The following is a 23,608-nucleotide window of genomic DNA, read 5'->3' as shown; positions in this document are numbered from 1 at the left end:
AATCCACTTAAACTGTGGGCCTTATGTGTCTACATTGCAGCCAAAATGGTAGACACATCAGTTTTGGTTTGTTGTTTTTTTTTTTTTTTGGATAGTAACTTATTTACTTCTCTCAAATGCCAGTACAATCCACACAGAAAGCAGTGTCCCTATTTTAAGCGGCTATACACAGGTTACCTTTCATCAAATACTTAAATAAGGAGGGAAACGACCACAAAGCAGTCTCAGAATCAACCAAAACAAGTATCTTTTTGGCTCAGTACTCTGACTGTAGTTTCTTCTCGAGACCCACAATATTTTCTCTACTGGAAGAAATTTGGTAGAGATACTTTTCAAAGAATGGATGGTCGTCACCACAGAGACATGGGAGCTGAGTGTCATCAAGAGAGGTCACCTATGTTTTGGAATTTAGTTTCCCTTGAATTACAATCCAACCTCTCCACCAAAAGGTTCAGAGCTCTTTTGAAGGCCCGTTTCTTTGCCCAGGCTGTTCCCCTTGCAATTAACTAATTCTAAGTCTGACAACAGCATAGTTTGTATTTCTCTAGACAACAAAGTCTCAGCGTGCTATGTGTTTTCTTTCTATAACCATTCCTCCTTGTGTGTCATAGAGTAATTGTATCTTCTTATTCCCCTTGTCTATTTTATACTTATAATTTGTAACGTGCTGCCTCATGTGGTTTTTCCTTCCCAACTGATTGATTAATGTATTGCTTTATGTAAACCGCTTAGATACTGATTTGCGGTTTATTAAATAAAGTTAAAATGTGAAATAATATCACACATCCTTTCTGTCTTGCCTCATACATTTCCTCTCATAGTTTAGTTTTGTTCTCCTGCAGGAAAGAATCCAAATTTTATTAAGTACAGAAGTAATAGAACCTATTCCGCTTTCAGAATAGAAGAGGGTGTTCTCTTTCCATTCCTAATTCATCTTAAGGAAAATAGGACAACTAGGGCCCTTTATAGCTATTTAAGATTTCAACAAATTCCTTTTGAAAGAGAAATTCAAGGTGAATTCGCTAGCATCTAACCTTCCTTTTGAACAGGAAATTGGCTATACACTGGATTTCATTTTACGCTCATACAGGGCCGCTGAGAGGGGGGGGCAGGGGGGACAAAATTCCCTGGGCCCGGCACCGCAGTCCCCTCCACCCGTCGCCCTCCGTCCACCACTGGGCCAGGTCCCCCTGAATTCAAATCATAGCCCCTCTCTTCAACCTCGCTTCGTGTGAAAAAAGCGCAGCAGCGGCAGTCTACAGATCGCCTCCCTTCGGGCCTTCCCTCCATGTGTCCCGCCCTCGCGCAAGTTACGTCAGCAATAAGTAGTGTTAGCTGGTGCTAATTGGCACCAGTTAGTAGTTATATGTGTAACTGACCTTAGTCAGTATTCTGTAATATATGTACCTAAATTCCACAGTGTGCAACTACAAGGGGGCATGGGTGGTCCAGAGCTTGCACACACATGTTATAGGAGACATGCAGTTATGGTCTTAACTGCCTACAGATAGGCATGAGCAATTATACCAGTCTTTTAGCTGGTGTACGTGTTCACACCTAAAGTTTGGCACATAAACGTGGCCTTATGCTAGTATTGCATAACACAGTTCTGCGCAGAATTACTGTCATAGAATTCACGATTACTGCCCAAATGTTTGACACCTAACTTTTGGTAACCTTTCTTCAGTCTACCCACCTAGTGTGTAAATCAGTCAGTAATTTTAAGGCCTGTACCTCTTATTTTCTCTTTTCAATTATTTCTTTCTGAAATACAGCTGATTTTTAAACAGAGGTGCAGATGCACAAAAGGGTCTTCTGCTGTTTTGTGTCCTTGGGGAAAATATTGTGTTACATCTGACCCAGAGTGTCTAGGATAAATTTGGGAGTGTCTTCTAATTTTCAGAGTTTGTCAGCATTATAGGTTGTGCAGCTTTCTTGTTCTTGTGTTTTGGGATTTTTTTTTTTGTTTGTTTTTGGGAGGGGACTTCTGAATTGAATCTGCCTCCCCGCTTCTAGTCCATTTACATAGTAGATATCTGTTTGTTAAAAGGCACAATAGGTGTCTATTGTGTAACAGACCCTGGGCGCTCAGGTTCCATTATAGAATAATAACAGCCTGGTATTGGCATGCCTAACACTGTCATGCCCACATTTATTTATTTATTTATTTATTTAATACATTTATACCCCACATTTTCCCACTAGTTGTAGGCTCAATGTGGCTTACACATAACCATAGGGTAGGCTACAGTTCAGAAAGTATAAATGAACAATCTAATAGTAGGATATTAAGTGTATAGGTATCATATAAAACAACAAAGATAACAACAGATATTACAGGGTAATACAAGATAATAAGGTCCATGGATTTTCTGAAAACAGAAAAAATTAAGTTTAGGTTGAGTCTGGAAGGTATGCCTTTTTGAACATGGTGGTCTTCAATAATTTTCTGAAATTTAAATCTGAGTTGATTTTAAGGCCACTGCAATCTGGATAATGTAAATTTAGGTAGGATCGGGAGAAACTGGAACTGTTTCTGGGTGGTAGATCCACCAGATCTAACATGTATTCGGAAACTTCTCCGTCGATGATCCTATGAATCAAGGTACAGACCTTAAAGGCGATGCGTTCTTTAATGGGAAGCCAGTATAATTTTTCACGAAGGGGCTTGGCGGATTCAAATTTTGATTTTCCAAAGATCAGTCTCGCCGCTCTGTTCTGGGCGGTCTGAAGTTTCTTGATTAAATGATTTACACTATCTGTAGACCTGGTATATGTGCAGGGGTACAAGTGTAAGTGGGAGTCCAGCCCGTGTGTATGGTCCCCTTGCACTTAGTAAATTATGTGGATACAGTATTTGCAGAATAGCGCTTAGATGCCCTGCTGGCACTTTTGTGGATATCTGAAGGCATTTATGCATATGTGTAAGGGGTGCTTAGATTTATAGAATTGCAGTCCCCTCTAGCTCCAGGAAAATATACATACTTGAGCTAGTTGTTATGTATCACTATTGTTCAATAGTTGAGACTGTCTCCTTATCCTACCTTCTAAGGATATTAATGCTGCTTCCAAAGCATTTCTAGTTCATCAAGGAGCTGAAGCCAGGCTTATAATTGTCAGTACTGCAGAACTGTTATTAGGCAAGCCCTAACCCCAAACAATTTCTTGCTGTGGTTTTCGTTTATGAATTTTATTTCCATATTTATCCTTTGTCCTCATAGGTAATACCACTACATGAAGAAAAAAAGAAACAGAGAGGAAAAATAATTCTGAGCCCCCAGTCAGGTGCAGTAAATTCTTTTATTTCAAAACTTCTAGAAAAATTAGACAAGAGACTAACTGAAGCAGCAGTTCACATTATACAAAAATTGCTTCAACAGAAATTAACTGTTCTCCATAAAGTATACAATAGCACTGTACATTTTAGATCTGGATTATGAAAATAAGAATTATAAAAGCGATTCATAAAATGCACACTTTATATTTTTATCTATCTCATTTCTCCCTCATTTTCTGGCAAGGGTCAGTGGAAATGTGCTTTTCACTATATAGTCCTTTATCATCTCCAGCCATTAGAAAACAAGTGGTGAAAAAGAGGACCAAATTAAGGGAGAGAATTTATCAGATGCAGTAATGCAGTCAACTGCAGGTGCTGACAGTATATCTTTGTCTTAAAATTCCTGGGCTGCTGACTGCTTGGTCATATAAGTTGCAATACACCCAAAGTTAGATGTGTTAAATTGGGGTGGGAGTAGTGGGATGGGAGGGACAAGGCTAAAAGTTATATGGAAAGTGATCAAATTTAGGGGCCCTTTTACAGAGCGGCCGCTTACTGCTTGCTCTTGTGGGACTATCACTGGCAGTAGTCCCGCCCCCAGCATGCATCATTTCCGGAGAAAAAAAGGAAACCCCCAGAAATCACTTGCATGGCAATAACCCAGTGGTAATTGGGCATTACCTCAGTGGGTGGTGGTAAGGGCTCCCCGTCGCATGGCCATGCGGTAAGGGTTCTCTTACCGCATGGCCATGTGTGCCTGGGGTCGTTTTACCCGCTGCGGTAAAAACAGCCCTCAGCTTGGTAAAAGGACCCCTTAGTTATTTTCCATCTAACTTACACATTCAGTTCTGAACTCAGCAAAAGCAGGAATAATGTTAAACAGGTTAGTTACCTGTTTAAAGTTATACCTGCATTTTCAGTAGACAAACTTGGAACGCATAGGTCTGCTGAAAATACACATTATAGCCTGATAACTTATTCATTTAGGGCCAAAATTTATAATAGGATGTCTATGTGAGGAGTCCAAAAAGGTGCTTGTTTTAAGCCTATTTTATAAAAGCAACTTAGTGATGTGAAAAAGTTTCCCTACCCCTCCTCCTGATTTCCCCTATTATTACATATATGTAACACTGACATGTGTCTAATCTTCAAACAAAACAGTATCTGAATTCAAGAAAGCTTGGGATAAAGGACAGTTGTTCCCAGACCTGGCCGATTATTTTGCTTGATTCCTACCTGAGTATATATTTTCATAACACAGAGAGTGAATATCCATATAACCGATTCACTATAAAATAAAAAAGGATAAAGAAAAAAAGAAAAACTACTACAAAAGTTAACATAGGTAGGAGGGGGGGGGGGGGGTTTGGTCAATGATGATCTGAGTCACAGACGGGATTTCTCCTTGTTTTAAGTTGCTATTCAGCAGCATATCCCACCATTTCCCCCATTACAATATAATGGAGTATATATTCATGTGAACACAGCGTCTACTTCTGAGTTTAGATTTCACTCTGTACATGGTCAATGGCCTGATTTAAAATTCCAACTGGCATAAAAGTACCCACAGTGACATGATAGTACATACTTTTACAGTAGGAGTGTACCAGGGCAGAGTTCACAAGTACACATGTGGATTATAAAATATGCTAACTTACAGGTGTACTTAAATAATCTAGGCACAGGCATTTACTTGCTCCAGGCCTGCAGTGTAGATCCCATTTCTGCCACTTAACTAGTATTTTATAAAGCACACAGGCGTCCATATCCTATATAATAATTTGCACCTCCAACGTTCCATGTCTGGCTGCCTGGGTTTGTAACACCTCCTGACGTCAGCCAGCCTCCAGCGTTCCATTCCCCCTCACTGTCCCGCCCTCGTGTCAAGACGTAATGATAGAGGGCGGAACAGTGAGAGGGAAGGGAACGCTGGAGGCGAGCTGACATCAGGAGGGATGTTACGAACGGAAGTCAGCACCAGCCAGCCAGAGAACATTCAGGTACAAATCGAGGGGAGGAGAGAATCACGGGACATTGAGGAGAGGGCAGGGCAGAGGAGAATTGATGGACATGGATGAGATGGGAGGACAGTAGAGGAGAGAATCGCGGGACATGGATGGGAGGGCAGGGAAGAGAAGAATCGCTAGAGGAGAGGGCAGGGGAGAGAGAAAAAAAAGCTTACATGACAGCCTTCCTAGGGCCCGTTTCATTGTTTATTTATTTATTTGTTACATTTGTATCCCACATTTTCCCACCTATTTGTATTGTTGAAACGGGCATGGTTTCACTAGTGTCTTTATAAAATAGCACCAAAGCAGGCACCTGCCCTCTTAAACTAGGCACCCCTTATAAAATTATACTCATACTGGTTTTGTAATGAGAACTACTAATATGTTTTCTATGGTTTTTTTTTGTTTGTTTGTTTTAATGTAGGTAGTCTTTCCAACAAATATATGACTCAGGGAAAAGCCTCACAGAAGAGGACCCAACAAGATTCATGAAAGCTCAAGCACACAAGATATGGTGACATTAGCTGTCCACAAACACACATGCATATGTATAAATATAATTTTACACATACTTTGGAAATATAGATTTACTTTGGCAATGTATCTGAATTTAATGAGCAGCACTCATAAGTCTATCAATTTAAACAAATGGTAGAATTTTATTTTGATATACAGAATTGTGATTGAAGTTGAAACAGAGCAATGGATTTTAATGCAGTCCTTCTACCATGGACACTCTTATTTGAATATTTTAATAGAAAGCCATGATTTGTATTTGTTTCCTAGGTAAAAACCTGTAGATAAGTTTTGGGTACTCAAAACCCTCCGTCAATTTTCAAGGTTTTAATATGTAACCATACGTTTCAAATGCACTATATGTGATGTGCAAACCAAATATAGTAGAGTTTGTTATTTCCCCCCCTTCAGAAATAGATTTTTTGAAGGGCAAATAGTATTTATTAATGTTGATTGTTTACTCATGTAAAGGTGTTGCAAATACTTGTGGACTGCTACTACTGTATTTCAGACATTATTTTTATGGTATATGTGGAAGAACATGTATACTAGTAAACTTTTAATTCTGTGGACGTGTAGTCCTGTTAAGTTGTTTGGTTTTAATTTGTTTTTCCCTCGCCTCCTCTCTTCACTGTCACGTCTTGACTCTGCTTCTTCCCTGAGAATTTTCCTGCTGCTGCTGTGCTTTGCAGAGAAGAGATTATGGAGGAGATCTTCATTTTTGATGCTGCTAAGTATACTTTGTTGCACCATTTCAGAAACACAACAGAAAAACAAGAATTTGCTTTAGTTCAAAGAAAAAGAAAACCAGGATCACAAGGTGGTCAGCGATTGGATTTGACATTTTTCTACATTTCTGTAATATGAAGAGTTTTCATGCCAGTCAAAGACTCATGCTTAATTTGTTGTCATCTTGTTGGACTCATTTCTACATGAATATCATCACATCCTATCAAATTTACCATATGTGGCCAAAAAAAAGCAAAACTGAACCACTGTTTAGTTATGTCTTGGAAATAAAGTCACAGAATTTAGTCTTCAAATTTCTACATTTTTGAGTGTATGCTTGAAATTATTAATACAAAATATATGTCTTTTGTACAGCGCTGCGTATGCCTTGTAGCGCTATAGAAATGCTAAATAGTAGTAGTAGTAGTAATGTCATGGACTTGCACATACATAATTGCTGATCAAGACAAAAGGGCATGTTCCTAAATCTTAATCCACCATGTTTTTCCAGAAACTGCCTAATGTGATAAACATAAAGAAGGGTTTCTCACCCAGTCCTCAGGAACACCCAGCCAGTCAGGTTTATAGGAAATCCCCAATAAAAATGCATATAAAAAAAGATAGGGCTTAACCTAATAAATCCACACCCAACCCGCTTAAAGCTAGAATGCTACCAAAATAAAAGATTGAAGTTTCAACTGAAAACACTTAAGATCTTAGGGCCCTGCTTACTAAGATGCACTATGTTTTTAGCACATGCTAAAGCTAGACACACCCATATATTCCTATGGGTGTCTCTAGTGTTACGCACTCATTTTTAGCTGGTGCTAAAAACGCTAGCACGCCTACAGCACGGCTTAGTAAAAAGGGCCCTTCATTACTAAATTAGTGCAGTGTGCTCAGAACCATGCATTAACCAAAAAGGTAGCAACCACCTTTCCTATCATCGCACACTAAAGGCATTGAATCTCATCAAATATTCAGTACAGATAATGATTTCAGTGATGAAATCGCAAAAAACTGATAGAGACTATCAGTGATGATAGTGATATTCACTGTAATGTATTCTTGAATATACAGTCTCACAAGCTTAATAACACCTTGTCCCTCAGTTGAAATAAACTTGTCTGTTTTCAAAGTAATTCTCCGAGGACAAGCAGGCTGGACATCATCATGCATGAGTCGTGGTCCGCGATGGCCCAGGAGCTCCGGATTTAAAAATCAAAATTGTAAAAGTTCTAGAAGTGACGAGAGCGGGCGTGGGGAATGAAGAGTTATGCTAGCCCTTGCTCTCGGTAAAATACAGGCCAATGGCTCATAATAAGAACCAGGCTTCTTAAAATCAAAATCAACTCTGATACAAAAGAGAGCTAGCTTGTAAAAATCAGAGATCACCTTTGACACAGTTACATTTCACTGTAGCAAGTGCTGAGCTGGCAAGGGAGGGGGCATTTGCTCTTGTCCACAATCCTGAGACTGGCACCTACAAGACGTCATGAGCAAGATTGCTGTGGTTAAGTAGAGATAATACTGGGTCAACTGCACCCCGGGTGAGAACATCCAAAGGAGGGGGCTAGAGGAAGGTTTGAGAACATGTAAAGTCATCTAACAAGATACGCTCTGAACTTATCTTGTTTAGAGTTTGAGAATATGTGCAGTCATTTTGATCAACTGATAAGGTCCAGGAACCCTGGTGACAAAGCTGGGGACCATTGAAATGAATAGGGCCAAAATGGTATATAAGGAGAAGTTTGAGGGGTATTAAAGCAGAAGGAAGAAGGAAGGTTACAAGAGAAGGAGGGTGACAGACGTGTCGTGAACTGCTGTTTTGATTCCCAGATCTGGCAGCTTCTCACTGGACCAGGATACTATGGCAGTAACATTTACAGTTCCCAAGGGAGAAGGATACAATCCTAACCATCATATAAATCACATCTGCAGATGGCATTCAGAATGCCAGGTTCAAAAAGTAGATGCGGAGGGGAATTTTCAAAAGGATGTCCAAGTCAGAACGTCCCAAACAGACCTCCATCTTGTACATGAGATAGACATCCATATATTGGAAATGTCCAGCATGAGCATCCATTTTACAAACTGGAAAGTACAAATTATGAATGGAGGAAAGCAAAGGACATAAACACAAGACATCCATGCAGAGTAGAGGAGCAGCCTAGTGGTTAGTGCAGTGGACTGTCAACCAAGGGACTGGGGTTCAAATCCCACATTAATTCTCTTATTTTGTAATTGTGAGTCCTCCATGAACAGTAATATACCTACTGAACCTCAATGTACATCATTTTTATAGCCTTGAGGCTTGCAGGTGGTTATACATTTAGGTACAGTAGATATTTTTCTGTTTATGGAGGGCTTACAGTAAAAATATATTTAAAAAAAAAAGCTGAAGTGGAATTCGAACCTGGGTCCCTTGGTTTACAAGCCACTGCACTAACCACTAAGCTGTTCTTCAGTCTTGCTTCCTGCTTTGTTAAGAATGCCCATAATACCTGAAGCTGTCATAGAGCCTGGTTATACCCTTTCAGTTTCATTTTCAGGAAAGAGGGAGAGGGACAGCAGCCACTGGGAGATTAAGGAAGTGTCATGCCTTAATCCTTCCAGTGGACAGCTGCTCAATCGGGGCACCTTTTTATACCCTGGATGTACATGAAATAGGTCTAAATAAGGATGTCCTTTTTAGACATGGATGTTTCTTCCCCTTTGGTAATCACTCTTGGACATCCAGATTTCAAGCCCATCCTAATCCCACCCACAAAATGCCCCCAATTGGTGCCTGGACATTTCAAGCACATGGACATCAATTTCAGCCTTTTGAGACATTCATATGTTTCAAAAATAAGTGATCTACTACTGAAGACCAGCATTTCTAGAGTTAGTTATATTGGTAAGATGATGGATCCTTGTAATGGAAAGAACCATGGCTATCACAAATGGAGTTCCATGGTGTGTTGGCTTTAGAATCCCCCCCCCCCCCCCCCCCCCAAATCCATGATATTCCATAAATGGCAGAAGGATTGTGGCACATTATGGTATGTTTCTACAGATCTGATTGCTAAATATAGTAAAAGGTGAGTCTCCCTTGTGCTATTACAGGGCTCCGTTTCTATACTTTTACCTCCAAACTGAGTCAGACATTTTCTTCTCTCTTTTTCCTATTATATTAAGGATCTTTTCTAATTCCTCTCCCTCCAGGTCAAAATAGAAACAAATAGCCAACTTTACTTACTGCCAATCCAGACATATTAAAGCAAAAGTCTTCATGGTTCCCTGGGGTCTAGTGAGGTTTGGGCTTGAGGAATCCCTAGTGCCTATGCTCACTGGTGCTGGGTTCAAAATGGCATTTGCAACTCGTAGTAGGGGGAGGCTCAGAGGCACCTTGGTTGAGCCGTAGCTGGCCTCTCTACGTTATGGGCTACAACTTGGCTCTGGCTCTCAGTCCAGTAAAATAACCCCAATTATGGGCTGGAGTTATTCCAGTAAAATGCATTCACCACAAACGAGCAATCTTAATGGGCAAAATAAACCTATTCTACTGCAATGGCTTACTTCTGCTTCCCCATCAGTAGCCCAGTGGTGGTCATACATGATAAACCTTCGGTTGGAGAGAAAGGTTATAGATAATATGGACTTGACCCATGGAACCTCTCTCCAAACTGTTTTGGAACCATTTTGGAACTCTTTACTTCATGTAAAGAGTTGTATTCTCTTTTCTGGAACCTTATCAGCTCCCTTGCACCTACTGTTACTCTATTTTCCACTCTGTATATATTCCTGGAGTTGGTACTCTCCTCTCCGGAACCTGTAAGCCACATTGAGCCTACTGCTATTGCGGAAAATGTGGGATACAAATGTAGTAAATAAATGAATGAATGTAGCGCATAGTCGGCTCCTGAACTTGTAACTTTTTAAAATAACTTTTTGTTATTACACTCCATCTTATTGTCTTGTTTTAGGTGGGAGGGGAGGTGAGCATGTATAATCTTGGATAAGGTCTGATATTGTACTATACATTGTTTTTTTTTGGAGTTTTTTATTTTTTATTTTTGGCATTATATGGCACTGACTTGACCAATAAAACTAATTATGCATAAATTGGTCATCTCTAGTATACATTAATTGATTTGATTTGCTTACTTTATTTTTTGTCTATTAGATTGTAAGCTCTTTGAGCAGGGACTGTCTTTCTTCTATGTTTGTGCAGCGCTGCATACGCCTTGTAGTGCTATAGAAATGCTAAATAATAGTAGTAGTAGTATGGTCCCTTAAGTTGACTGGATTAGAAATTGGGTGAGTGGGAGGTACGAAAGGCTACTGCTCAGAGCTTGGGAATTTTGTTAGATTCAGCTTTATGTGGCAAGTCCCAGATATGCCACCTCACAGCAGTCTTTTACCAAGTTACATTTTCTCCATCAGATTTGTGCTTGTTTCTCTATGGATGATTTGTAGAAATTAGTTTCATGCCTGGACTTTCACTTCATTTTCTTGTTTACAGTTGATTCAAAATATGGCTGCAAGATTAATTATGTTCAAATCAAAGTTTGAATTACCTCACTACTGATATTTTTACACTGAGTGCCCGATGGAGCTCATATTGAGTCTAGTTTTATGTTTTGTTTGCAAAATCCTAAAAGGAATGAGTCCAATGTACTTGGCTGATCTTCTTTGTTTTCAATCTCAGAACAGACCGGGTAGACAGCTGTACTCTTAACAAACTGGATTATCAGTACTTTCATAAATTTTACTTTTATCCTCTCATAAGAAATTATTTGCAGCTGTGGCTCCACAATTGTGTTATTCTCCCCCTGCGGAATTAAGGCTATAGCAACATTATATGCATTTTTGTAAAATACTCAAAACTAACTCAATAATGCAAATAAGGAGAACAAAAAGGCTGTCCTACCTTTGGTAGCTATCCAGGTGATTTGAACTTTAACAGTGACTGGATCATAGTGCCAAGTGTTAAATGTCATTTGACAGAATTGGTTATTGGACAGAAAACAGAGGGTAGGGTTAAATGGCCATTTTTCTCAATGGAGGAGGGTGAATAGTGGAGTGCCACAGGGATCTGTACTGGGACCGGTGCTATTTAACATTTATAAATGATCTGGAAATTAGAACAATGAATAAGGTGTTTAAATTTGCAGATCACAAAAAGTTGTCAAAATGTATGTGGATTGTGAAAAATTGCAGGAAGGCCTTAGGAAACTGGAAGAGTGGGCATCTAAATGGAAGATGACAGTTAATGTAGATAATTGCACATTGGGAAGAATAATACGAATCATAGTTATCTGATGCTAGGGTCCACTTTAGGAGTCAGCACTCCAGAAAAAGACCTAGGTGTGATTGTAGACATTACACTCAAATCTTATGTCCAGTGTGTGGTGGCGGCGGCCAAAAATGGAAACGGGATGCTAGGAATTATTAGGAGAGGGATGCAAAATAAGACCAAAAATAATATAATACCTCTGTATCGCTCTATGGTGCGACCTCATCTTGAGTATTGTGTTCAATTCTGGTCGCCATATCTCAAAAAAATATATAGTAGAATTAGAAAAGGTTCAAAGAAGAGCAACCAAAATGATAGAGGGGATGGAACTGCTCCTGTATAAGGAAAGGCTAAAGAGGTTTGGGCTCTTCCGCTCGGAAAAGAGACAGCTGAGAGGGGATATGATTGAGGTCTACAAAATCCTGAGTGGTGTGGAATGGGTGGAGGTGAATCAACTTTACACTCATTCAAAAAGTACAAAGACCAGGGAACACTCAATGAAATTACATGGAAATGCTTTTAAAATAAATAAGAGGAAATATTTTTTCATTCAAAGAATAGTTAAGCTCTGGAACTCATTGCCAAAAGATGTGGTAACAGTGGTTAGCATATCTGGGTTTTAAAAAGGTTTGGACAAGTTCCTGGAGGAAAAGTCACTAGTCTGTTATTGAGATGGACATGGGGGAAACCGCTGCTTGCCCTGGGATATTTAGCATGGAATATTGCTACTAGTGGGGTTTCTGCCAGGTACTTGTAACTTGGATTGGCCACTGCTGGAAGAAGGATACTGGGCTAGATGGACCATTGGCCTGGGCCAGTATGGCTATTCTTATGTTCTTATGACCATTATATTTAGAGGTATTGTAATTTGGAATACATTACCAGTGGAATTAAGAATTCTTCCAAATTATACCATTTAGACATGCCTTAAAAACCTGGCTTTTTCATAAATATTTGTGTTAAGCTGTATTGATTCTAGAAAGATTAGTGTAGTTATGTTATCTATGAAAGCTATATTTTCAACAGTATCTATTGTTAGCCACTTTGAACTTTTAAGGTTAAGTGACTTAAAAATGTCCGTGTTAAATTAAATTGAAAAATATGTTTTATGATTTTAGCTTTTAATATTCTGTTTATAATGCTTCTTGCCGATTCTCTAAATTTAGTTTCATGCTGTGCTTTTGTAAACTAGCTAGAGCTATTGGTACTTGACAGTATAGAAAACTTATGTATTACAATTACTAAAGTTAAATGGGAGTTCACACCAAAGAAAGGGGCACTGTCAGTGGCATCCTATAGGGATAAGCCTTGGTTTCATTCTTTGTAACTTTTTTGCAAGTGTTGTTGTGGAAGGGCTGTTGAGGACAATTTGGCTTTTTATTTATTTATTTGGATTTATTGACCCCCCTTTTTGAAGGAATTCACTCAAATCTGAAAAAGAGTAGACACCCTAGACCATCAGAAAAATATTGCCATAATGGGGGGAGGGTCAGCGTGTCCGGATTTGCCAAAAATAGTTATCTGAGGTGAAGTGTTGCATTTCCTCAGGTGACTGTTTTGCTCCCTCACTGGAGTCTTTATTCCTGAGCTGAAGTAAAGATTCATCACTACCACAGATGTAAAACAAACTGCACCAAAATGTAGCACAGTTTTTGGGGTTTTTTTTTTAATTAGAGCAATTAAGCATATGACTTCTTGCATGCCCACTGTACTGCCCCCTTTTGAATGGTGGTTTTATTTTTATGTTTTTCTGTGCTAGACCAGAAGTATAAAAATCGGGAGTAAACTCCTGCACTAACGGATAGCACAGCTGACTACATCTGGATCCAAAAGAATCCTCATAGGTGTTCTTTGGTTCTCCAGGCATATGTCTGAATGCATGTGTTCTGGAAGCTTAGGGCACTGTTAGTTCTTCTTTTCTTGCTTCCACCTCTACTTTACCAATGCATTTTACATCTGGTAATTTTGCCCTCCTTTCTTTTTCACCAAAGCTCTTCCTCCACCTTCCCATCCTACCTCAAGCTCATTTTGTGTTCTGAGCATTTTATCAATACCCAGTGTGTCCTCACCCCGTCTTTGTTGCAGCAATTGTAAACCAGCCCCCTGCTTCTCTTTCCCTTTCATGAATATTTTTGCAGTCACTATTGTTTTTCCTAGCTTACAACCTCTGAGGACAAGCAAGTGTCATCATCTGTCTGAGCCCAGGACGGTAAAATGTAATCAAAGCTTTGCAGGCCAATGTCCAGCAGAAAATAACCAGTCTACAGCCATAGTCAGACTGCTAACCCAATAAAGCAGATAGGACAGCAAAAAGGATGTCTCGTTAGCTATCTGATTAGTGATTTGAATATTGCCAGTGACCAGATTAGAATGCAATCGGTATCCAGTTAATGGTGCTGAATATCTGGTAGTTTTGGGGGAGGAGGGGTTACCTACAGTTGCTGGCGAAAACACTGACTGCATGGGCTGAATATTGACCCCTTAGAGTTCTTCTAGCGCAGTCTACTGAACATGTGCAGGACTTCCCATGCCCATGTCATCATCTAGGGCCACTTCAGTTCTCAAAATTCCTTTTTTTCATGTTGCATTACCACAGTTTAGCAATTTTCTCTTCTTAGTGACCCCTTTGCATTTTCAAGCATTTTTACAGTTTTCTCAAATTTGGCCATGACTTGAATTGACATCAGTTCATAGAGCAGCACTGGATGCAAATTTTTAACATTGAGCCATGTAATTTCATATTGTCAATTTGTTTTTGTTTAGTGATTCAGAAGAAGACAACTTCAGCAGCTTCAAGAAGTGCAGCTCATGCAATAGGATGACTGCATAGATACGCATGATTTATTCCTGTGGTGCTTTGAATTCTAAAACATCCTTAATTTTGCTATTTTTTTTTTTTTTTGAAAGATGACATCTAGGGGTTTTTGTGATTGTTGAGATTGTAAAGAGAAGCTCTTTGGTTCATCTAAGTCTTATTTAAGTAAATTGGCATTGGTGGTATCAACCCCTGAGGATCCTAAAGCTGCACCAAATGATGATTTGACTTTAAAGAAACATCAGTCCCTTTCAAGGCTGAGCATCATTGGAGACCATTGAGAAGGATAATTATCAGCATCTCATCTTAAAATGTGCAAAGAACTCTGCTACAGCAATATTGGTATCAAGGGTCTCCAATGCCAAGCATCGAGCAAATGCATGAAAAAATTTGATCTAATCTAGTTCTTATATACCAACCGTTTTTCCGATTAGGATTCACAGCGGTTTACAATGCGAGATCTAACCGTTGGGGAGAAGGGTTACAGAGGACTCTAAAGAAGAGGAACTCATTTATTTATTTATTTATTACATTTATATCCCACATTTTCCCACCTATTTGTAGGCTCAATGTGGCTTACATAGTACCGGAGAGGCATTACAGGCGGGGGGTTGCAAAGTACCCTAAGGATTAGTGTGAGTATGGGTTAACTATCGTATAAGTGGGTTTTAAGCAGTTTCCTGAAGAGTGTGTAGGAGAATTGTGTTTTTAGGACCAGAGGGAGCATATTCAATTGGCATGCCCCCTGAAAAGGGAATGATTTTTCAAGGATAGATTTTTGTCTGACTTTTTTGATGGAAGGGTAGCCCAATGTCAGGGTCCGATGGTAACAAAGGTTTTTTTGAGGAGGAAGGGATTTCCAGTAAGTTCGCCAGCCCTTCTATGTTAGATCCAAAAAGTGCCTTGTAGATCAAACACAGTGTTTTGAATCTAATTCGTTGTGTAATAGGTAACCATAGTAGTTCCTTCAGTGCTGGGGAAACGCTGTCAAACTGGCTTAGGCCAGTATTCAATCTAGCTGCAGTATTCTGTAGTAGTTGTAGATGGATTTTCAGCTTGCTGTTGATTTGGAATATAAGGAGCTATGCACGCAGCTATGGAACGCACTACCGAAGACCATAAAAACAACACAAGACCCAACTATCTTCCGAAGACTATTGAAAACAGATCTTTTCAAGAAGGCATACAATAAGCATCCATCCTAAAGACTAAACAACAACAATATACACAATCTATACAAAACCAATCTCTTATCACATGACTGATTAAAATCGTTGAATTTAATGATCAAGTAAGACCACTTAAACCATGGGCCGAATAAGACCTCTTTATAGTCGATGACCCAAGGAATGTTACAACCCTATTTATTACTCAGTACCTACTTGAAATACCATAACGTATTCTTCTCTACCATATATGTAACCACGTGATGTATATATACACCATAATCTGTTCCATTCATGTTATATTCCATGTTTGTTTACCATGTATGTAAGCACCATGTTCGATTACCATGAATTTAAGCACCTTAGCGCAATACTATTTGTAATTTCTGTTACCTGGAAATGGCAACCGCCATTACGGCAAATGTAAGCCACATTGAGCCTGCAAATTGGTGGGAAAATGTGGGATACAAATGCTACAAATAAATAAATAAAGGTAATAATCTAGTTGAAGTAGGAGTGTGGCTTGTGCCAAAATGCTGAAATCTTCTTTCCGAAGAGGGGATCTGATTGCTCGCATTTGCCTGAGTTTTAAAAATAACTTCTTGCTCTGGACTGTGACCTGTCTTTCAAATGTAAGGGTGGAGTCAAGGATGATCCCTAGAACTTTGGAAGATCCATTGATTTGTAAGTTTTCACCAGAGGCTAAGACTATAGGACTATTTGGTAGATTATGCCCGAACCAGGTTATTTTTCTCTTTTGCTTGTTTAGGCTCAGGAAGTGTTTGGAAGCCCAGCTGTTGATATAAGAAATATAATGTTTGATGGAACTCAGGAGGGTGTCCAAGGTTCTCCTTACTGGGTAGAGCAGAAAAATGTTGTCTGCACGATAGTAAGGTGACAAAATTTGATTTTCATTAGTGTGCAGTGCCAGAAGCAAGGGAATTTGGGTAGCTGCCTCACAAGCATCTCCACAGTGAGGATGCTTGGAAGGTTTTGTGCAGATATGGGAGACTTCACGAGTCTTTTTAGATCCAATGTTAGGTCACCAATAAACCTTGTATTCACCTAAGCAAATGTCACTTCTCCTCCTGTAGACCAGGTGTCATTGGCATCAATTGTCTTGGATGGCGAGTTGGACAGGAAAGTCTGGGAGACAGTGGTGTAGCTAGGGGGTCCCCCAAACAGATTTTCAAAGAAAATGGTGCCTATATGCCATAGGTTAAGCCAGCGCCTTTCCAGTTTCTGAAGGACCGCGAGCTTGCTTCCCATCCCTGACCTGCCCCTCACTTATTGGTTCACGCCGCTTATTGCCTGTCTGCCTCCCCGATCCCAACTTGGCTATGAAGTAATTAAAAGTAAGGAAAGAAAGCCGCGCGTGGGGTCATGGCTCTGTTGTACCACTGCCGGTTTCCTCCCCTGCGACCTGCCCCTCACTTATTGGTTGGCACTGCGACTGCCTCCCTGACTACTTGGCTGCGAAGTAAAAGTAACAAATGAAATAAAGCCAGGCGCGGGGTTATAGCAGCAGCTCTATGCGCGCCAATGCCAGTTTCCCTGGGAATCATAATTTATCTGCACAAACTAAAAAGCCTTTCAACGGGAGCACTTGAAGGCAAACCCATGTTATACGTCGAAAATAGTGCTTGATATGAGGAAATTGTGATACACTGATTACTTTAATGGAATTGTCATTTAGAAACTGGTCCATATCAGCAGCAATATTCTGAAAACAGAAGTAGTCATCCTCTTCACCACAATCACTGCTGGATGAAGCTGGTGCAGTTTGTTCAGATGATCGCTTTACTGTTGTCATTGCTTCCATAAGAAGTTCTTTGTATTTCATCTTCATTTCGTCACCTTCAACCCAATGAACATGAAATTATGGCAAATGTAAATGAAGTGGGAAACGGACCACGGTCTCCAGAGACAAGGAAGACAAACTCAGTACTTCAAGATTTATTGATCATGGACTCGACATAGGACCTGTGTTTCAGCCTACAGCCTGCTTCAGGAGTCTTTTGAATAAATATGTATTTATTATTATTACATTTGTACCCCGTGCTTTCCCACGCAAAGCAGGTTCAATGCGGCTTACATAGTAATAGGGATTACAGGATATTGAGAAAGAAAATAGAAGTTAAGTATAGCAGAATAATAAAAGTGATAGGTAGGTAGAGAAGGACAGGGGTAAAGGGAGTAGAAGAGGTGTGAGCAAGGGAAGAAGAGGCGGGAGGAGAATGGGTTACAAGATAAGCATAGGGAATTTTGGTGGGAAAGATAGTCAAGGTCATTGTTGTCTCCTGGATATGTGATGGGTAGTAGGGTTCATAGAATTAGTTTGGGTCATTAGGATAGACTTGCCTGAACAGATGAGTCTTTAGTGAAATAATGGGTAAAAAGTGGCTTGCGGTAGTGTAGGCACGGGTTTTGGGCTTGCGCAGAATCATTTTTCAGTGCGCCTGTAAAAAAGGCCTCTTTTCCCAAAAATGGATGTGCAGCAAAATCAAAATTGCCACGCATCCATTTTGGGTCTCTGACCTTACCGCCAGCCATAGACCTAGTGGTAAAAAATTTGGGCAGTAATGATCTACGAGTGTCAGATGCTACTTGGCGCACGTCCTCTATGCGTGCCAGAAAATAAAAAATATTTTTCAGACATGAGTACTGTCCGCATGCCAAAAATGAAATTACCGCAAGAGCCACGTGGTAGTTGGGCAGTAAGTCCATTTTGGCATGCGTTGGGCACGCGTAGGTGCCTACGTGGCTTAGTAAAAGGAGCCCTAAATGAAGAAAATCTTTGCTGTCTTATCTTTTAACCTTATGTCATAAAATGTTGGTCTTTAAAAAGACCTTTGTGGTGGTATCGCTAATGGTAGGTAAAATCTGCGTCATCTGAATATCAAGCTTGGAAAGCAAAAGGAAACAAACCTATGAAATTGTGGCAATATAACTGCAACCAAAATCAGATCTTGACAGTCAAGATAACAACCAAAATATACTGAAGTGTACATATTTAACGTCTGTACCAACTTTGTTTTCAACATGACCAAAGTTAGCAGCAAAAAGCCCACGTAACAGTAGCTTCACTGTGTAAGATGTCTAGATCAGCTGCCAGCAGACTCATGACACTGCAATACTCACTCAGAAAAATAATTTCATACTGTCTGAATCCAGTCAAACCTAAGGCTGTGCACAATTCATCCAGCAGGCTATCCCATCTTTTTGTCAACAATGGAATAATTTTTTTCAACAGCATAGAACAAACAATTCCACTGCATTGCATTAGGAATGATCAGCTGCATATTGCAGTTTTCTTGTACAATATCAGCTGCCTAGTAGTTTGACTTGTTTTATTATATAATGCTGCCCACTTTCCCCCTGATATTCAGCCAGTGGTCGTTAGCATTTTTTTTAAAATGACTAAATTATCCCCAATATTCAGTACCAGGACATACATAGTCACCGGCACTGAATATCTGGAGATAATTGTGGGTGGCAACAAAAAAGGAGCAGGACAGATAATTAATGGTTAATACACCAATAATGCCCAATATGGGTCATGTTTCGCCCACACATGAGATGCATCAGGGGCTACAATCAAACATAAATACATACATTATACCAACATATGTATAAGTATGCAAATTAAAATAATATGCAAATAACAATGCAAATTAAAAATGCAAGTATAACAATATATAAAAACTATGACAAGCATAATCAACAATACATAAAAAAATGTGACCAAAAATGTCTATATAAAATAATTGGTCATATTACATGTATACAAAAATAAATGAAAAGACATCATGCATACCAAACAGTGCTGAGAACTGGACACATCCAAACATGATGTTTACAAAAAGTATCACCACCAGGATTCAACTGAAATAAAAAGAAAACTGAGGAAGCCTTTGAGACCAAGTTAAATAAACCAGAAGATGGCAGCAAAGTATCAAATAAAGTATAAATCTTACCAGAAAACAAAACACATGAAGGCAGGGTCAGTCAGACATCATCTAAGCTTAAAAGGTTAATATGTTACTAGATAAATTAAAATAAAAACTTGACTGCAAATTGGAAACAATGGTGCAATATACACAGAACCTCACTAAAAACATGTGGAGGGGTATCATCAATAAACATGGTCAGAGGCATATTCATACACAACCCCTAGAGGCTTGCGTATGAATGTGCCTCCAACCATGTTTAATGATGATAATGTATTTATGTTGCAATGGGAAGCGAACCTCACTAAATGCTCGTTAGATCTAATGGTTCTTATTATTAAGACTTGTAAGGAGAAAGAACAAAAGGTAAAGGAAGAATTAGATAAAGAACTATGGTCCTTAAAGAGCATGGAACGTGTTTTGAATTAATATATGCAGATTTTAAGAGAAGTAGTGAACTATTTGAGAGATCTGAGACTGTTAAAGTTTGAAAAATGTAGGAGAGATGACCTTGATTATAAGAATGGTAACAAATATCTGTGGCATAAATACAAAAATCAGAAGAGGAGTAATTTTAATGGGTATTCATCCAGGTCCCCATATGTACAAGAGACAAGAAAACTTTACGGCCAAAAAGAGAAATCCTCTGATTTGAATTTAGCTAATAATGAGAAGCAGAAATCACAGAGTCCTAATATGTTACTGGAGAAAAAGAGACCGAGAAGTAATCAAGGTGATGTTTTTGACTCCTTGGCTTCTTTTTATACTACACCTCCTCGTACCAATATAGAGAGACATGTCTTTCAGCTAGATCAGTTATGGAAAAGGAAGTCCATTATGGACAACAATCTTGTTGAAAATATGAGAGGCTTGAACAACAACAGAGGGAAAAGAAGAAGCAGCTGGGGGAGAGGAAGGGGGAGATTTCAACAATACAGGATGAGGCTAGAGAACCAAAGAATGTACTAAGTGTTGTTTATAACATTTCCCAAGGGGTCTTAACAGAAACTGATATTCAAGTGTTAGACAAAGGGTTATCCTTTGTAACTACCCCTAAGTATAATGCGTTTAATTTGACAGTTGAATTATTTAAATTTGTAAGAACATTGACATTATTGATTTTTTTTGTGTGCTAGGAGTCATAGTAGTGCCACAGACATGTCCACTGTTAGAAAGGATAGTAGGTGGCAGCCCCCAGGCAATTTAATACAGACCTTTGAGACTATGGTATAGAGGGATGTATCTAACAATGTGGTAGAAAGAAGACTTTTTCAACATGTCAAGAGAGGAAAATGAAGCCCTTAAGGCATTACGTAAAAACAATAGCATTATCATCAAACCTGCAGATAAAGCGGAGCAGTAGTTGTAATGGACAAGGCTGACTACATTGTAGAGATCAATGGAAGCTTGAGGACAAGTTGTTTTACAAAGAACTTAAGTATGTCCCTACATGTCTACTTAAGAAAGAAATCAAGACTCTCATTACTATAGGTAGAGAGGCCCAATACATCACTCAGAAAGAAGATGATTTTTTACCATGTAGAGGAACCTGTTCTTCCTGCTATATATATTCTCCTGGAAATTCACAAATCACTGACCACACCTTCTGGAGACATAGAGGGGCATTTTAAAAAGAAATGTCTAAGTCAGAATTTGGACGTTTTACAAAGATGTCCAAATTCCGAAGCGGGGAGAAGGTCATTTTCGAAAAAGATGAACGTCCATGTTTTGTGTGCGAAAATACCATGGATGTCCTCAGTGGTGTGCTGGTAAATTTTTAACAACAGGCTCTCTCCCCGGTACACCTCAGCGCCCCCCATCCACCTCTGCGCCCCCCCCCCCCCAAAAAAAATTGCAGAGCTGGCTATAGCCGGGGGGGGGGGGGGGCAATGCATTACTCTCTCCAGGAAAAAAAAATTAAATGATCCCAGATTCCAATCTAATTCATGTTTAATATGGGATAAAATGCTATAAATAAGTAAATAAATATAAACTTTTAACGTTCAGCACCTGATTCTCAAAGTGGACATATTCCAAACACTATAAGGAAAATAAAATTATTTTTTTCTACCTTTGTTGTCTAGTGACTTTGTTTCTCTGATCATGCTGGCCCAGTATCTGATTCTGCTGCTATCTGTTCCCTTGACTCCATTTCCAGGGCTTCCTTTTCATTTATTTCTTTTCTTTCCTCCTTTCTTCTTCATTTCTGGTCCTCCGCAGACTTGACTGTACAGTGGATCCAGCTTCTGCCTATTTTCTCCATCCATGTGCAGTTTCTCTCCTCACTTCCTTTTCCCTCATCTAATCTCCTTCCTCTATCTTCCCTCCATGTCTAGCATTTCTTCTCTCTCCCTTCCCTCCCCTCCATCCATGTCCTGAAACTCTCTTCTCTCCCCTGCCCTCCTCTACCCATCCATGCCCAGCAATTCTCTCCCCTGCCTCTCTCTGCCCATCCATGCCCAGCAGTTCTCTCCTCTGCCCATCCATGTCCAGCAATTCTCTCCCCTAATATGATAGAGACAATGGCACCGCAGTTGAGTTTTTGCATTTAGAAAGATTATGCTCATCTTCCAGTACTTATAGAGTAAGATCTGATGAGATTGTTTCAAGGCTAAAGGGTATCCTGTGAAGTGTGTTCAGGAAGGTTATCAAAGAGCTTCCAAGTGTGTAAGAGCTGATTTATTAAAACATGCAGCAAAAGTGGACAATGAGAATAGTGTGCACACTTCCATTTACACATTTAGCAAAAGACATTGTAAAATTTTTGAGGAAGGACTAGTATCTGATTCAAGGTTTAGACCATTCACAGATAAGGATATAATAATAGCTTACAACCTGAGAGGAATTTGAGAGATTTACTTGTCTAAAAATAGAGGCCACACGGGGTGTGGAGGTGCACTAATTCCCCACAAAACAAATGTAGTATAAAAAGAGGAGAAGAGTGGGGCGGGGGGGGGGGGGGGGAAGGCTCTTTCCAATCAATGGGGGAGACGTATAAAAACATCTGTAAAACCATAATCAAAAATAAACATCAATAAAATTGATAAAAATTTCAAGTATGTTGGTATCCATAATTTTATTGATGCTTATTTTTGATTATGATTTATGGTTTTACAGATGTTTTTATGTTATTACACTTATTTATAATCTTTTACGATTATTGTTGCTTATAGTTTATAGCTATATTTATTCGTGTTTTATATTTGGTTTTGTAGATTCCTGAAGAAGGTGCTATGGCGCCGAAACACGGCTGTGTTGAGTCAACCTGTTATAATAAACATTACGTTATATTTAATTATACGTCTCCCCCATTGATTGGAAAGAACCTTTTTCCCCCACTCTTCTCCTCTTTTTATACTACATAGAGATTTACTTGTACCATCAGCTTTACCACAACATAGAGCTGACATGACAAGATTACCAACTGGTCATTTTCAGTGTGGCAATTGTTCAGTTTGCTGTATTAACATGAAAACTAAAGTATTCATGATACCATCTTCTGGGAAACACGTGTTTTTGAAAAACCTTTCAAACTGTAAGACTGAGTCTGTGGTTTATGCTGCCCTGTGTCCCAGCATATAAAGGGAAGACTAAAAGAAAGTTAAATATTGGAATTAAGGAAGATAAACATGCCCTAAAAAGAGGAATTAAAGAAAACCCAAGGATGAACATGCAATTGCTAAGGGACACAAATTTGAAGAATTTAAATTTTGTGCCCTTGTCATTTTAAAGAGATCATGGAGATGTGTTCCTTTGGATATGAATGTTTTGAGGATGGAACAAAGATTAATTTTTGAGTTAGGCATATTATCTCCAGGTGGTTTGAATATGGAGACTGATTTATCTGGTTTCCTTTAGTTTGTAT

At 39.3% G+C, this 23,608-nt stretch overlaps 1 protein-coding gene across 1 annotated transcript in view; it reads left to right on the top strand.

Moving 5' to 3' along the window:
- The window catches only part of TUT7 (terminal uridylyl transferase 7), a 242,055-nt gene extending 235,208 nt beyond the window's left edge, over positions 1-6,847 (top strand). The window contains 2 exon segments of the mRNA XM_030193686.1: positions 3,222-3,285; positions 5,711-6,847. Of these exon segments, the coding sequence (XP_030049546.1) occupies positions 3,222-3,285; positions 5,711-5,778 (132 nt within the window). The 3' untranslated portion in view covers positions 5,779-6,847.
- Positions 6,848-23,608: the final 16,761 nt, after the last annotated feature.

This window comes from Microcaecilia unicolor, chromosome 2 (genome assembly GCF_901765095.1).
Source record: "Microcaecilia unicolor chromosome 2, aMicUni1.1, whole genome shotgun sequence".
NCBI classification, from domain to species: Eukaryota; Metazoa; Chordata; class Amphibia; order Gymnophiona; family Siphonopidae; genus Microcaecilia; species Microcaecilia unicolor.
Note: the sequence above shows the minus strand (reverse complement) of the source record. Positions and strands in the feature narration are given on the sequence as shown.